General features: G+C 40.5%; 1 protein-coding gene across 1 annotated transcript in view; it reads left to right on the top strand.

Moving 5' to 3' along the window:
* The window catches only part of LOC145411379 (DNA excision repair protein ERCC-6-like), a 101405-nt gene that overhangs the window by 34152 nt on the left and 51863 nt on the right, over positions 1–15390 (top strand). The window contains exons 5-7 of the mRNA XM_080281410.1: positions 5004–6203; positions 11686–11861; positions 12661–12806. Of these exons, the coding sequence (XP_080137536.1) occupies positions 5004–6203; positions 11686–11861; positions 12661–12806 (1522 nt within the window). The remainder of the gene's footprint in view (positions 1–5003; positions 6204–11685; positions 11862–12660; positions 12807–15390) is intronic.

The following is a 15390-nucleotide window of genomic DNA, read 5'->3' as shown; positions in this document are numbered from 1 at the left end:
AAAGAAGAGGGAGAGTGGCCATGTGCAATTTGCCACAAGGGCATGGGAAGTGATTCCATCTTGTGCAGTGTTTGTGATAAGTGGGTGCTTAAAAGATGTTGTGGTATTAGAGTTAGACTTAGAGATAATCCTGATTTTATGTGCACGGTGTGTCGGGGAGGACAGGTGGAGATTGTCAGGTGTGAAAAGATTGAACTTGCTAGTGAGTCTCTTGAGCATGTGGAAGGATTTTGTTATTTTGGAGGCATGTTATGTGCTGGAGGTGGGACTGGAGCTAGCTCTGTGGCTAGGGTGAGGAGTGGTTGGAAGAAGTTCAGGGAGCTGTTGCCTCTCCAGACATTGAAAGGACCCTCCCTGCTTGCTAAGGGATCTTGGCATGCAGCATGTGTTAGGAGTGTAATGCTGTATGGTACTGAGACCTGGGCAGTGAAGGAAGAGGGTATTTGCAGGCAGAAATGTACAGAAATGACAGTCCTTAGGTGGATGTGCAGTGCGTCCCTGAGTGCAAAGACTAGGGGAGCTGGGTTTATGATGGAAGAGTTAAGAGGTAGGATGGGACTGGAGTGTATTGGTGTTGTGATGAAGTGAGGTAGGAGGTGATTTGGGCATGTGGAGAGGATAGGGAATGATAGTTGGGTGCAGAAAGTGAGAAATATTAATATTAGGGGTGAGATTGTGAGGGGTAGACCAAAAAAGACCTGGGACGAGGTCATTGTGACCTCAGGGTTAAGGGACTGAACAGGGAGGCTGCCAGAGATCGAGCAGCATGGAGAGTTGCCATTAGGTGACCAAGGCTGATGCATGCAAGCATGTTGGTGCCTTCAAAAATGAAATGAAACAAAACATAGATTGAGACTGTGTTAGATGGTGGTGGCCATCATCCACCCACTTGATGTAGTGCTGCCTACTTCTGCTTACAGTGACTCTGCATTGAGTGACTAGCCTGAAGGTTTCCTGTAACCCAGGAAGTCATTCACATTTGCAGTGATGGGTGGTAACCATACAGCTGAATAATGGTGCCCCTGTTAACTAGGTGGTGAGATGAAGATATGGTGCCCATCTGGGAACGAACCTCCACACACTTCCCTGTGCCTTAGTGTGTTGGAATGCTGTCCACTGCTAGGGAACATCAGTTCACTGCCTGGCATAGCCAGACATCAGTGTTGCTCTGTTGCTACATGGATTGAGGAGATCATGATTTTTTTTTTTTTTTTTTTTTTTTTTTTCTCAGATGGATTTTAGGCAAAGAAAACTCAATGCCCAGCCATCCCTCTTCCTTTGGTGAGGAACAGCGTTTCCTAAGCTTCATTTATTTTCAGTTATGTGTTTGAATTCTTGTCATTTGAATTGTACAAAATTGGTCATTTGAGTTGTCAGTGATGACTATATTTGTGCTTATGTAATAAAGTTCAGTGAATAGTAGAGCAGAATTAACACCAATAACAATAATGAAAATGAAAACCAAATCTTTTTAAATTTTTTTTATAGGAAAGTTTTTCTAGTCTTGATTCTGGTTTCTACCTGAATAGAGCACAACACAGGTTATACTGAGGATCAGTGCAATTCCATGCTTTAGTCTTGATACTCAAAAGATCTCAAAATCCTTGTTAATAAAGACAGAGTGATGACTAAGGGAGGATTTTAAAAGCCCAAGTAGTACCTTGAGCTTGACCTAATATTTTGAATGTGGGAATATGGAAAGCTGTCAAAGTGCTGCTTCTGTACTCGACTTTTCATACCATTGAAAACTTAATTTTTTTAAGTTACATTCATAAATGTTTCATAAGATCTGTCAAAACTAATTTTGCTGACTTTTGACCCTTAGGAACATCCTGGTGACCCTAATTTGGGTTGTCACCCGGGACTTTTTTTTTTTTTTTTTTTTTTTTTTTTTACAATAAAGGAAAAACAAATGAATAAAAAAAAAAAAAAAAAAAAATCCATACACCAGATTACTGGAGTCCTCTGTTCATAAAATATCTGTAACAGTTAGACTTGAACAGCTGTGGGTTGAACTTTGGAGGGAAACAACTCTGGGGAAGTGAGTTCCAGAGAGATGCACTTCGGGGAATGAAAGAATTCTGATAGGCAGAAGTTCTGCAGTATGGCTGAGTGACATTCCAGTCATGAGCGCTACCAGATGCCCGTGTAGCACAAGAGAAGGCATGGAGAGGTGGCATCATGGACGCAACTTTGTCTGAGCATTTGCCAAAAAAATATCTGTAAAATAATGCAAGGGAGGCAACATTCCTTCTTACTTGCAGGGGAGGTAGTTTTTTTGTAATGGCAGGGTTGTTAATAATTCTAACAGCTTTATTCTGAATTTTGTTTAGTTGTTTTAATGCAACCTCTCCACATCCATTCCACAAGGGTGAGCAATATTCAAGCTGAGAGCGCACATGACTCTTATAAATTATCGCTAACTACTCATCAGCGAAGAAGTTACGGACTCTGGACAATAATCCGAGTTTCTTTGAGGCAGTTTTAGCAAGTGATCTAACATGAGAGGTCCAGCTGAGGGCATTGTTAAGTGAGACGCCAAGAATTTCAGTATTTTTGGAGATGGGAATATTAGTAGCACTGAAGGTAATGTACGAATCTGGCAATATCTGTCTATTAGTAAATTGTATATATTTAGTTTTACTAGCATTAAAAGAGATGTGATAGGAAGCGTTAGGAGGAATACGCTGAGGTGGTTTGGCCTTGTGGAGAGGATGGAGGGTGAAAGACTGACGAAGAGAGTGTATGTGAGTGAGGTGGAGGAGGGAAGAGGGAGGGGGAGGCCGAGGATGAGATGGAGGGATGGGGTGGAGAGGTATATGAGAGAGGGGGGTGTGAGTTGGGAGCAGGGCAGTGAAATGGCGGGGGACAGGGCAACGTGGAGGAGATTTGTTTGTGGCCACCCCGAATGGGATTGAGGCATCTGGCAATAGATAGATAGACAGAAAAGAGACAAGGTTGTTTTGTCCCCATTCACTGATCGTAGATAGGTAATGATTTATGGAGATGACTGTACTGAGTTGAGAGGTAGAGATATTAGACTTTGTAAATGGGTGTCTGAGTGTGATTGAATTATGTAGTGTTGAGTCATCTGCATATGAGTGGATGGGATTCTGGGTAACAGATAAGAGATCATTAATGTGAATCAGGAATAGGGTTGGCACCAGAACTGACCCCTGCAGCACGCCGGTGTTAATTGAGTGGAAATTGGAATATACATCATCTACTTCTCCTCTTATTTTCCTAAGATATGAAGAAATCAAAGGAACAAAAGACATTAGTCCATAGCAAGGGAGTTTGGACAGCAGGGATCTGTGCCATACTCTGTCGAAAGCTTTAGAAATATCAAGAGCTACTGCATGAGTTTCTCCATGTAGATTAGTTGATTGATGATGGATTGTATGAGTTAGGAGATTGAGTATGTCAGTGGTGGATCTTTCGTGGTGGAAACCATATTGTCTATCACTAATTAAGTTGTTGGATTCAAGATGTTTAACTTTGTGCTTATTAATTAAAGTTTCAAATACCTTACCAAGAGAAGATGTGACAGTTATTGGTCTGTAATCAGAGGACCTTCCTTTCTTCGGAATTGGGTGGATATTGGCTTCTTTCCATGAATTTGGGAAAAAAAGAAGTACGTATGCATAGTCTGAATAATTTAGCTAGAACAGAGGCAAGTTCAGTGGAACACTTTTTCAAAACAATTGGCGGAATTCCATCTGGGCCTGGAGCTTTGTTGGTAGGTAAATTGTCTAGGATGGATTTTACATATCTTGTCTGTATTTTAAGTGGGGCAGTTTCGGGAGATTCAAGTTCTAGTACTGGGACATTCTGGCTGGTATCATCTGTGGTAGTTTCTGGCAAATGTACTGGAACTCCAGCTTCACCTCCAGCGCAAAACATATCTCCCCCAAAATTAACCTCTTCCACACACTCAAGAAACTCCCCAACAATATCAGTCCTTTCATGCCTGACGATCTCCTCATGCTTTCCCCAACACACCACACACGTGAATTCAGCATTATCTCGCAGTCAGCCTCTAATACCACTACATATCTTATGCACCCGCTTATCACAGACACTGCACAAGAGTACTACCCATGCCCTTGTGGCAAATTGCCCTTGGCCACCCTCTCCCTTCTTTGACAGTATTGTACTGCCACCAGCCCCAGGTACCATTACTTTCATTTTTATCTACTTTTACTCCTAAGCCCTTATGCCTCATACCATCTCTCCTTGTCCTAACTTTTTCCTTCACCTCCCCTTCATTCTCTGCGATCTTTGATAACAAGAACAACTAAAATAGTCACCTCAAAATGGCAGGGCAGCATTTGCTCTTTAGTGTGGAGAGGTACAGTGTATGTAATTTAAATTTAAATGCTAATTTCTTTTTTTTTTCAGCACTTGTACCAGCCTTTCCACTCTCTAATTTCACTTTTAATATAGTTAGTTATTATATTATAAAAGGTCTGTCTAGCATGCTGATCTGAGAGATGTGTATTAGCATATATGTTTCAAGTATTTTACATGGAAGTGGTGCATGGCCAAATACCTTCTGCTGGCCCTCCACAAGACTTCCTAGTAGGGAACTTGAGCACATTTTCACATCTAGAGTCAAGACTGAGACTACTGCACATAGCTACATAATTATCTCTTCTACACAACAACAGTTTTATCCATGGGATAGGATTGACTAAGTCTTGGATGGCAGCTGACTTTAAAGAAGGAAAACCCCTAATTCGAAGTGGAGACCTTAGGTAAGGGCTGGTGACAGCAAGGCCATAGAAAAAAAAAAAAAATTGTGGTGTTGGAGCTGCATAGCACCCAGTATTGCTGTAGATACCATCAGCATGTGAAAAGGGGTTACACTCATATGCCTGTCAATGACATTCAATAAATATACTGTGGTAAGAAAGCAAATTTCATAACATCAATTTGTTTTGTGCATGTAAGTAAACAAGAGCTTGGGTTTAGTAACAGCTTTAGTATATATTTTTTGACAGGTCTGCAAGCTCCCAGTCAAGTGGGATGACTGATTTTGAAAAATATCTTCAGGATCAGATAAATCGACAGAAGCAACATGCTGACCTTGGAAAAGGAAGCAAGCATAAAAAATCTTCAGGGGATCCAACATATGGCATACCAAAGAAAAGGAAAGGAAAAATTAAAGAATACAAAGGAATTTTTGATGAGAATGAAATTGATGATGACACATCATTGTCATCTATAAAGAAAAAAGTTAAGAAAAATTATGAATCTAAGGTCATTTCATCTCAAACCAAACAGGAATCAGAAGTAAAATCAAAGAGAGGAAACCCACTAAAGAGACACATCTTATATCCCAAAAAAAGGAGAGTGAAGAAGACTTTTGGGACCATTACTAGTAACTTGGAGGCTGACCTCTACAAAGAAACCCCTAGAAGAATCTTGTCTGAAAGAGTTAGCCTGGAAGAGAGTGAGCCAGAGGACTTCGGTGATGGAAGTGGGTCTGAATACATCCCCTCAGACCAAGAGTCTTGGGAAGATGAGGAAGCAGAGGATGACTCAGGTAATGAAAGTGCTGGTGAGCCACGGAATAGGAGCAGCTGCACTGAAAAGTTAAACAAAGTAAAAGCACGGCGGAAGAGAAAAAAAAGAAGTGAAGATGAAGGGTTGGATGATAGTCCTCCACTGATCAGAAAACAGAAATCAGAAAAATACAGGGATGATGGAAACCTGAATGACTATGTGAAAAGGATTGAGGCTTGGAAGGAGAGGCGTCTGCGGAAAAAGCAAGAAAAGATCCTACGAGGAGAAGACTTAGACTCAGAAGAGGAGGAGGAGGAAGGCTATGAAGAGTTTGAAGGAGGATATAAGATACCATTGACCATATGGAACAAATTGTACAAGTACCAACGAACATGTGTACGTTGGCTCTGGGAACTCCATGGCCAGGGATGTGGTGGAATCCTAGGTGACGAGATGGGCCTAGGCAAAACAATTCAGATAATCTCCTTTTTAGTTGGACTTTCATACTCTAGGCTTCGCTCACGTTGGCAACAATGGCGAGGACTGGGACCAGTGCTGATTGTGTGCCCAGCCACAGTAATACACCAGTGGGTTAAAGAGTTCCAGAAGTGGTGGCCACCCTTCAGGGTTGCTGTTCTTCATGAATCTGGTAACTTTACTGGCACTCGCCCGGCTCTCATCAGCAATATTAATAGGTAAGAGAATCCTTGGAGCTTCATTTTGACATTTCATTAGTTGTTGCAACAACAAGTACTCATGAAAGAGAAGCTGTTGCCTATATACATACAGTACATATATATATATATATATATATATATATACATACACAGTAATCACTCCAATATCCGACGTAATAGAGCCATAGGTAGGTCCTGATATTGGTTCTGTCCGGATATTGGGCCCCAGCTTATGGACTTGTACTTATGGACCCTAACTCAGAGAAACACCTATACAACTCCCTCTGGACATGCATAGCACCTATTTAAGACCCAAATCACACCAATAAGGCACATAAATGACTGAAATAAATGCAAAAGAAACATAAAATGAGGGTTTAGAAGTAGGTTCATACAATAATAAACATTCTGGTGACTGGCTCCTGGACTGGTACTTATGGACCCTAACCTAGCCTAACTCAGAAAAACACCTTCCTACTGCACATGCATAGCTCCTAACACCCTATTCACACCAATAAAGGACATTAAAGAGTGAAATGAGGTAAGTATAGTATGGAAAAAAGTACAGTATGAAACATTCTTATGTCCGGATAGTGGGGATGTTCGGATATTGGGCGTCCGGATATTAGAGTGATTACTTTATATATATATATATATATATATATATATATATATATATATATATATATATATATAAATAAATATATATATATATATATATATATATATAAATAAATATATATATATATATATATATATATATATATATATATATATATATACATACTGTATACAAATACAGTAAAAGTCCATTAATCTGAATGGCAGTGGACCAAGAATCATTCGGATTATCAGATTTTTCGGATTTTTGGGTGGGACCCCTAAGACAATTTGATATTTAAACTGAAATTTTATTGAATGAATCACTCTTCATTCATTTATAGTACAATATGGCACATACTGAATTAACATTACATATTACTGTGAGTGAGGCAATAGGCAGGATGAGGGTGGGGAAAGCAGCAGGTGTGTCTGGGTTGACTGCCGAAATGTTGAAGCCCTCGGGTGATATAGGGGTGAGTTTAGTCACTGACCTGATAAACAGAATTATTTATGAGTGTGTTGTCCCAGATGATTGGCTGAAGAGTGTAATTGTAAATGTGTATAAAGGGAAGGGTGATGCCCTGGAAAGAGGAAATTGTAGAGCTATAAAGCTTATAGATCAGATAATGAAGGTAATGGAGAGAGTTTTAGAAGGTATGATTAGAGAAAGAGTGAATATTGATGAGATGCAGTTTGGGTTTATGCCTGGTAGGGGGACCACTGATGCCCATATTCATTGTTCGACAGCTTCAGGAAAAATATATTGGTAGGAGAAGGGATCTTTATTTTGTTTTTGTTGATTTGGAAAAGGCCTTTGACAGAGTCCCTAGGGAGGTGGTGAAGTGGGCAATGAGAAAGCTTGGCCTGGAGGAGTGGCTGGTTAGGGTGGTTATGGCCATGTATGTGGGTGCTCACACCCAGATGAGAGAGAATGGAGATTTGAGTGATGAGTTTTCCGTGAATGTTGGTGTGCATCAGGGGTCAGTCTTGAGTCCCATGTTGTTTATCATGGTACTTGAAGCCCTTTCACGTGACTTTAGAAATGGACTCCCGTGGGAGTTGTTGTATGCTGATGATTTGGTGTTGATTGCAGAGAATGAAAGGGAGGCGGAGGAAAGGTTTAGGAAGTGGAGAGATGGTATGGGGCAAAAGGGTTTAAGGGTAAATGCAGATAAAACAAAAGTGATGATATCTATGGTTGGTGGGGGTACTGTCAAAGACGAGGGAGAGTGGCCATGTGCAGTTTGCCACAAGGGCGTGGGAAGTAATTCCATCTTGTGCGGTGTGTGTGATAAATGGGTGCATAAGAGATGTAGTGGTATCAGAGGTAGACTGCGAGATAATGCTGATTTTATGTGTACGGCGTGCCGGGGTGAGTAGGTGGAGATTGTCAGACGTGAAAGGATTGAACTTGCTGGTGAATCTCTTGAGTGTGTGGAAGAGTTTTGTTATTTGGGAGACATGTTGTGTGCTGGAGGTGGGGCTGGAGCTAGCTCTGTGGCTAGGGTGAGAAGTGGTTGGAAGAAGTTCAGGGAGCTCTTGCCTCTCCTGACATTGAGAGGGCTCTCCCTACGTGCTAAGGGGTCTTTGTATGCAGCATGTGTTAGGAGTGTAATGCTGTATGGCAGTGAGACTTGGGCAGTGAAGGAGGAAGTTATTCGCCGGCTCAGACGTACAGAAATGACAATGATTAGGTGGATGTGCAGTGCGTCCCTACGTCCAAGGCCTGGAGGGGCTGGGTTTACAATGGAAGAGTTGAGAGGTAGGATGGGACTGGAGTGTATTGGTATTGTGATGAGGAGAGGTAGATTGAGGTTGTTTGGACATGTGGAGAGGATGGGGGATGATAATTGGGTGAGGAAGGTGAGAAGTGTTAATATTGGGGGTGGGGTTATGAGGGATAGACCAAGAAAGACATGGGACGAGGTCATTAAGTGTGACCTTAGAGTTAAGGGACTGAACAGGGAGGCTGCAATGGATCGTGCAGCGTGGAGAGCCGCCATTAGGTGACCAAGGGTGACACATGCAAGCATGTTGGAGCCTTTAAAAACGAAAACAATTACACAAATTTTTTACATTATGTATTAGTGAAGACACAAACTGTAATTGGTAAATTAAGAGATGTTATAGGTTAACTCACCAGTAATGAGTAGTGTTAAAACAGCAGTTGTAGGCTGATAAATCCAATTAGAGAAAGTAAGTCCAGGGTTAATAATAATATGCTGGTATTGTAAAAGCATTAAAACTTAATATGTGTTACTGTGGAAAATTCCTTAAACCTACGGTACAGTATATTTCATTGTGTCACTTTCACTCATCATCCTCGAGTGTCGGCTTAGGACTACCTGCTTCTTCTAGGGTTCCTTAAGGTGCATTCTTTAAAGTGTGGGTAGCTGGTCTTGGGTCGTCATCAGTGGATTTACCTGCCTGGTTGCTCATGCACTTAAGCCAGTCACGGATATCAGCCTGCCTGACAGCCTACATACGTTTCTGGTAGAACTTGTTTCACAAGATGTGGAAATTGATCACCTCAGCCTCACTGTAGTGATTATTTTGCTCAGTGATATGCACCAGTGTATCAGAGTATACAGAAGCTTCCTTCCATGAAACTTTCATGACCACACCACTCAGCACTTCGGCACATTTGGCGCCCAGTTTGAATTTTATAATTTTGATTTTTTTTACTTTTGGAGTTTTTTTCAGCATTCTTCAAAAATTCGGATTATTGGGATTTTAAGATTATCAAATTTCGGATTAATGGACTTTTACTGTATATCTACAGTATCTATCTATCTATTGCCAGACACCATAATCCCAAACAGAGTGGCCATTTAACTCTTGAGTTATTTGTTTTACAGGGAGGGGCACTAACCCTCCATCAACCCACTTGACACGTAGGGAGCACGTATGGTTTGGTTATATGGTTACCACCCAGCGTTGTAAATGGTTTCTTGGCCTACAGGAAATCATTTGGCTTGTCACCCAATGTAAAGCCACCTGTAACGGAAAGAAAAGCATTAAGTAGTGACAGGAAAGATGGGAGAAATAGGAAGAGAGGAGGGCAGGCACAGAAAAAGAATGATAAAGGCTAAGGAAGAAGTAGGCAGCACTACATCAAGTGAGTGGATGTTATACTGTATATATATTACATATATACATATATAGACTGTATATGTCTATAGAAACAGATTTGCGATAGATATACATGTAGCGATATCATGGTATTGGGTAGAAATTTCATTTTTTGAAGGCCAGCATTCCTACAGCATACTGTACTAACAGATGGCATCACACACCTTTATTTGGCACCTCCAAGACACTAACACAAAGTCATGTATAATGAATTATGTTTTGGCTAGCCTTCATATTTAGGACTTGTTGATGGAATAAGTATGGATGTTTTTATGATGTACAGTAGTTGCATCTTGTGAAAAATCATTGAAGACTAAATGTAATTAAGGTCATCAAATGAGCATAGGTGTGACTAAATGCATCCATGATCAGACAATGATGATGGTGGCAGCTGGGAGATGCCTTTATGCTCCACCTGATCAGAAGCTGGCTCACTCCAGCTTTTATTTGTTATGCATTTACATTGTTTTAACATGACTACAGTATATGCATACAGTATGTTGTTATTTCCAAGTAAGTGGTGAGTGATTATTAATTGAGTATTTTATTTAGTGGAATTGATGAAAATGGATGTTGTCAGAGATGCAGGTAAATTTTTATTGAGTCGATTCAGTAAGGAAATAAAGGATCTGCAATGTGACAAGTCACTTAATGTCAGAAAATTGACAAACTCATATCCATTGTAATAAGAGGATTTAGTCATCCCCTGGTTATCATGCATAATTAGTACCGAACATGGCACATGATAACAAAATCGCATGACGATGAAGACCCAGAACCTGTAGGATTTATCCTAATTTGTCCCTTGACCCAAGATCGAACCCCTATTTTCTCTTTTATGACAATTTACACTCACTAAATATAGTTCATACATAATGGTATGGTAAGTACCAGAAACACACACAGGCATGGTTGGTCAATAGAAAATTATGAAAGGGCACAATAAAGGAGAATATTTCATTTGTTACTGGATATACATACCCCGGAGGGACAAGGCGGAATTCAGGTAAGGGGTTCTAAGGCAAGGAGGTAGAGAGTTAGCTGTCACCACCACCTGGGACTAATTCCTCATGTAGGCCTCATCTTCAAATCCCACAGAGTTGCCAGAAACCACAGACACTGCATCATCATCACTGTTGCCTAAAGGGGGTACAGGCCCAGTTCAGGTGCGTGATCGCAAAATTATGGGCTGAAAAATGCTCTATAATGGTGGGAGTGCAGATTGTAATTGCATTGTGATACTGAAATGTGCACTAACAAAATGCACTGTAACCAAAGGATGACTACTTTGCTTCAGGGTAGTATAGTGGCAATATCTGGTAAGCAGTAAGTCCTATAATATATCATAAGGAACTGGCCAGAGTAAGGAGAGATTGTGTGTAGGTAAGAGTAAAGTGATGTTTGTTGAGGAAAAAGACCAGCCACTTTGACAGTGTGGTGTCCTAGTGAATGGAAAGAGATATCAGTTAGTGGAGATATTAAAATCCCTTGGTGTAGTCATGGAAAAAAGGAGTTAAATACATGAAGGAAGCAGAGATTACCATGTTGTATTGGCAGAGGAAAAAGAAATGACCAGTGTTATGAGGGCCTTGATGCACAGGAGTAACCTAATTTCATTATTTATCTAACATCTGGAAAGTTTCTATTTTCAATGGCAGAGAATTTGTCCACTTGTCACTCTGAATTAGTTTTATGTTGCCATTGTACTCCAGAAATGAAGAACTTTCTTTAAAGCATCATGATAGGTAGTTATTACTTTGTGCAGACACTGTGGGATACTGGTGACATCGTACACTGGAGTGCGGGACCAGCTGGAGATACTGCTGCAGTATGATTGGCATTACATCATACTGGATGAAGGCCATAAAATCCGCAACCCCGAGGCTCAGATAACTGTTGCAGTCAAGCGCTTTCAAACACCTCATAGATTGATCCTTTCAGGTATATTGCTAATGTTCTTTACTTTTGTGTGTGTGTGTGTGTGTGGTTTCTTTATACTGTATTTATGTATTGTGAAAATACTGTATTGTGTGTACATTGATATGTTCAGGGACAAAAGCTGATCTGAAGAAAACAGGAATGATATATACAGTAAGACCTCACTATAACGGACTAATTGGGGCGCCAACCATTCCAAAAAATGGGAAATACAGTACTGTACCTATAAAATCGACATCCGGACTTCCCCCTGCTAACTCGAACTTTTTCCGATATATCAGACATTAGTCCAGATCACACGAATGGTTTTTAAATTGTTTTGACTACCATTTCGGTACTGTACTGTGTTATACCTTCACTACATTAATCAAATGGTATATTACATATAATAATACTGTATTGTACAATGATAAACATGCCTTTTATTTGTCTTATTGTGGTGAATATAGCTGAAGTGGTCAGGCAGTGCAGACTGCTTCTGGCTTTATCAGACTTTTTCCGATATATAGGAATTTAGTCTGGTAATTCCTTGAGTCTGATAAAAGCGAATTCTGGTCTGTTGAAGTCTGTTATATCGAGTTTATACTGTATTTGGAGTTATTTGCTTATTAATAATGAATAAAGTGTAGTATTGGGTTCTGTATGCAAGTAATGAATGAAACTTGCTTCCTTTGTAAAATTATTGGGATAATTATTTCCTTACAGTTCAAGGTACCATACATTGTGATCATGTTTTGTTTTTAAAATGTGCAAATTGCCAACTTAATACAAACACTTTTATTCTTTCCCTACTTCTTCCTAGGTTCACCGATCCAAAACAGCCTTAAGGAGCTGTGGTCACTGTTCGACTTTGTATTCCCAGGCAAGTTGGGGACATTACCTGTATTTCTTCAGCAGTTTGCAGTGCCCATCACACAGGGTGGTTATGCTAATGCATCTAAGCTCGAGGTATGTCAGACTAAGTTCAATACTGTAGTGAAGTACAGTGTTACTGAGGTGCACTGCATAGATTGTGTATTGCTGGCAGGCAGTATTTCTAGCAGGATAATTTGTGTAGGAGGGTCACCATTTGCACAGTTTTTACATTGACAGAAAATTGCTTGTAAAGCCAGACTGTATCAGTTATGAGGAAAATTAATTGGGAACTAAAATTTTTTAAGTTCAGCCTTCACCTACCTGAAACCTTTATACTGTATTGTAATTATTTGCACACATATAAAACATATATGTTCATTGCACTGGGTGTTCTTGCAGGAGTGGTTGCTTGCCTACAGTTGATGGGTGTGTCTGCTCAGAGAGACTGGGGTTACCCAGCAACAACAATAACAGTAATAACAACAACAACACAGAACATAATTCAAGCATTGTAACAGTATTTTCTTATTTTCATCATCATCATCATCATTATGACCTTTTTCCAGCCAAAGCATGGAGTGAGGCAGGGTCCAGAAAGTAAGGAAGAGAGGACATGATAGAGGGAGAACTGTTAAAAACATGACCAGTAATTTTACCCAGACACTCATCTCTCTGTATTCAAGCCCTCAGAATCATAGCTCTGCCTCAGAAGCCTAACCACCTGTATATAACAGTACAAATATATTTTGGTATTTTTCTTCATAGATGTGCTTCACATTACTTGCCAAATAGAATCAGTCTTTCAAGCATGAAGTTATAAAAGGGTGCCCAACCCATGTTATGTTCTCCATACATAATTCATCCAACCAGCTTGGTCCCATGTCAGTTCATTAGCATCATTAGCTTCATACTTCACCTATATTCCTTCACTCTTTCCATGATTTAGCACATCTCCTCCCTCCATCAACCTCACTTATTTACCTTGTATACCCTATCATTCATTTAATTTTGTTTATAAAGGCTGCAACGTGCTTGCATATGTCAGCCTTGGTCACCTAATGGCAGCTTTCGATGCTGCTTAATCTCTGGCAGCCTCCTTATTCAGTCCCATATCCCTTAGGTCACATTCTACAACCACATCTCAGGTCGTATTTAGTCTGCCTCTCGCAACCCTTCCCACGAATTTACACTTCTCACTTTCTGCGCCCAATTGTTATCCCAATCCTCACCACATGGCCAGACCATTTCAATCTGCCCCCTCTCATCACAAAACAATACACTTCAGTCCCATCGTTCCTTTCAACTCTTCATTTGTAAACTTTCCCCCCCCCCCTCCCAGGCCTTGCATTCAAAGACATACTACACATCCATCTTATCATTATTATTCTGTATGTTTGAGCCTATGAATATTCTCTTCCATTACTGCCCAGGTCTCAGTACCATACAGCAGTACACTCCAAACACATTCCACATACAAAGATCCCTTAGCAAGGAGGGAGAGCCTTCTCAGCATCAGGAGAGGCAACAGCTCCCTGAACTTCCTCCAACCACTCCTTACTCTAGGCACAGAGCCAGCTCCAGCCTCACCTCCAGCACATAATGTGTCCCCTAAATAAAATAAAAAGCTCTTCCACACACTTAAGAGACCAGCAAAATCAGTCCTTTCACACCTGACAACCTCCACATGCTCTTCCTGACACACCACATGCACTGAATCAGCATTATCCCTCAGTGTACCTCAAATACCGCTGCATCTCCAATGCACTCACTTTTCACAAATTCTGCATAAAATGGAATTACTTCCCATGCCCTTGTGGCAAGCCACACATGTGCACTCTCCCTCTTTGTTGACAGTACTCCACCAGCCCTGGATACTGTACTATCACTTGTTTTAATTGCATTTCCTTTCAAGGCCTTGTGCCTCATATCGTCTCTTTACTTCGTTAAATCTTTCTTCCACCTCCCTTTCATTCTCTGCATTCAACACCAAATCATTGGCAAACAACGTTTCCCATGAGAGTCCATTTCTGAAATCACTCAAGAGGTCTTCAAGCACAATGATAAACAACCAGGGGCATAAGTTGTCCAAATTTATAAAATAAATAAAAAAAATAAATAATTTGGTATTACGCCAGGTATCCCCGAAGGGCTAAGGCGTTGCCCCTGGGTAGAGGACTTTTGGACTGGAGCGTGTAGCATTTTATGACCGGATGCCCTTCCTGATGTCTACCAATGACCCTTGGGTGGATTCGATCCTCCGACCCTTCGGTCAGAGCAGAGCGCTCTAACCCACTGAGCCACGGCTATTTAATCATGCAATATTTGAGAATGTACAGTACACATACAGTACACACACAATATATATATATATATATATATATATATATATATATATATACTGTATATATATATATATCCATCCATCATCCAATCCTACATTGCCCCATGAGGAGCGTAGGAGACCAGGGCTAGGCAGTTGGTCCCGACATTTAAGATGATATATATATATATATATTGTGTGTGTGTGTGTGTGTGTGTGTGTGTGTGTGTTTTAAGTAAGATTGGAACACCCAATAGGTTTTCAGAGAAGCCTTGACACTAATCCAAGTGACTGTCATATACCATGCACACACAAGTTTGAAATTCAAGGTGGCTGGAAGTTTTTGATTATGATATG

Source organism: Coenobita brevimanus, chromosome 89, assembly GCF_032717465.1.
Source record: "Coenobita brevimanus isolate Jiangsu-jjx chromosome 89, ASM3271746v2, whole genome shotgun sequence".
NCBI classification, from domain to species: Eukaryota; Metazoa; Arthropoda; class Malacostraca; order Decapoda; family Coenobitidae; genus Coenobita; species Coenobita brevimanus.
This window is presented reverse-complemented; position numbering and strand designations above follow the sequence as displayed.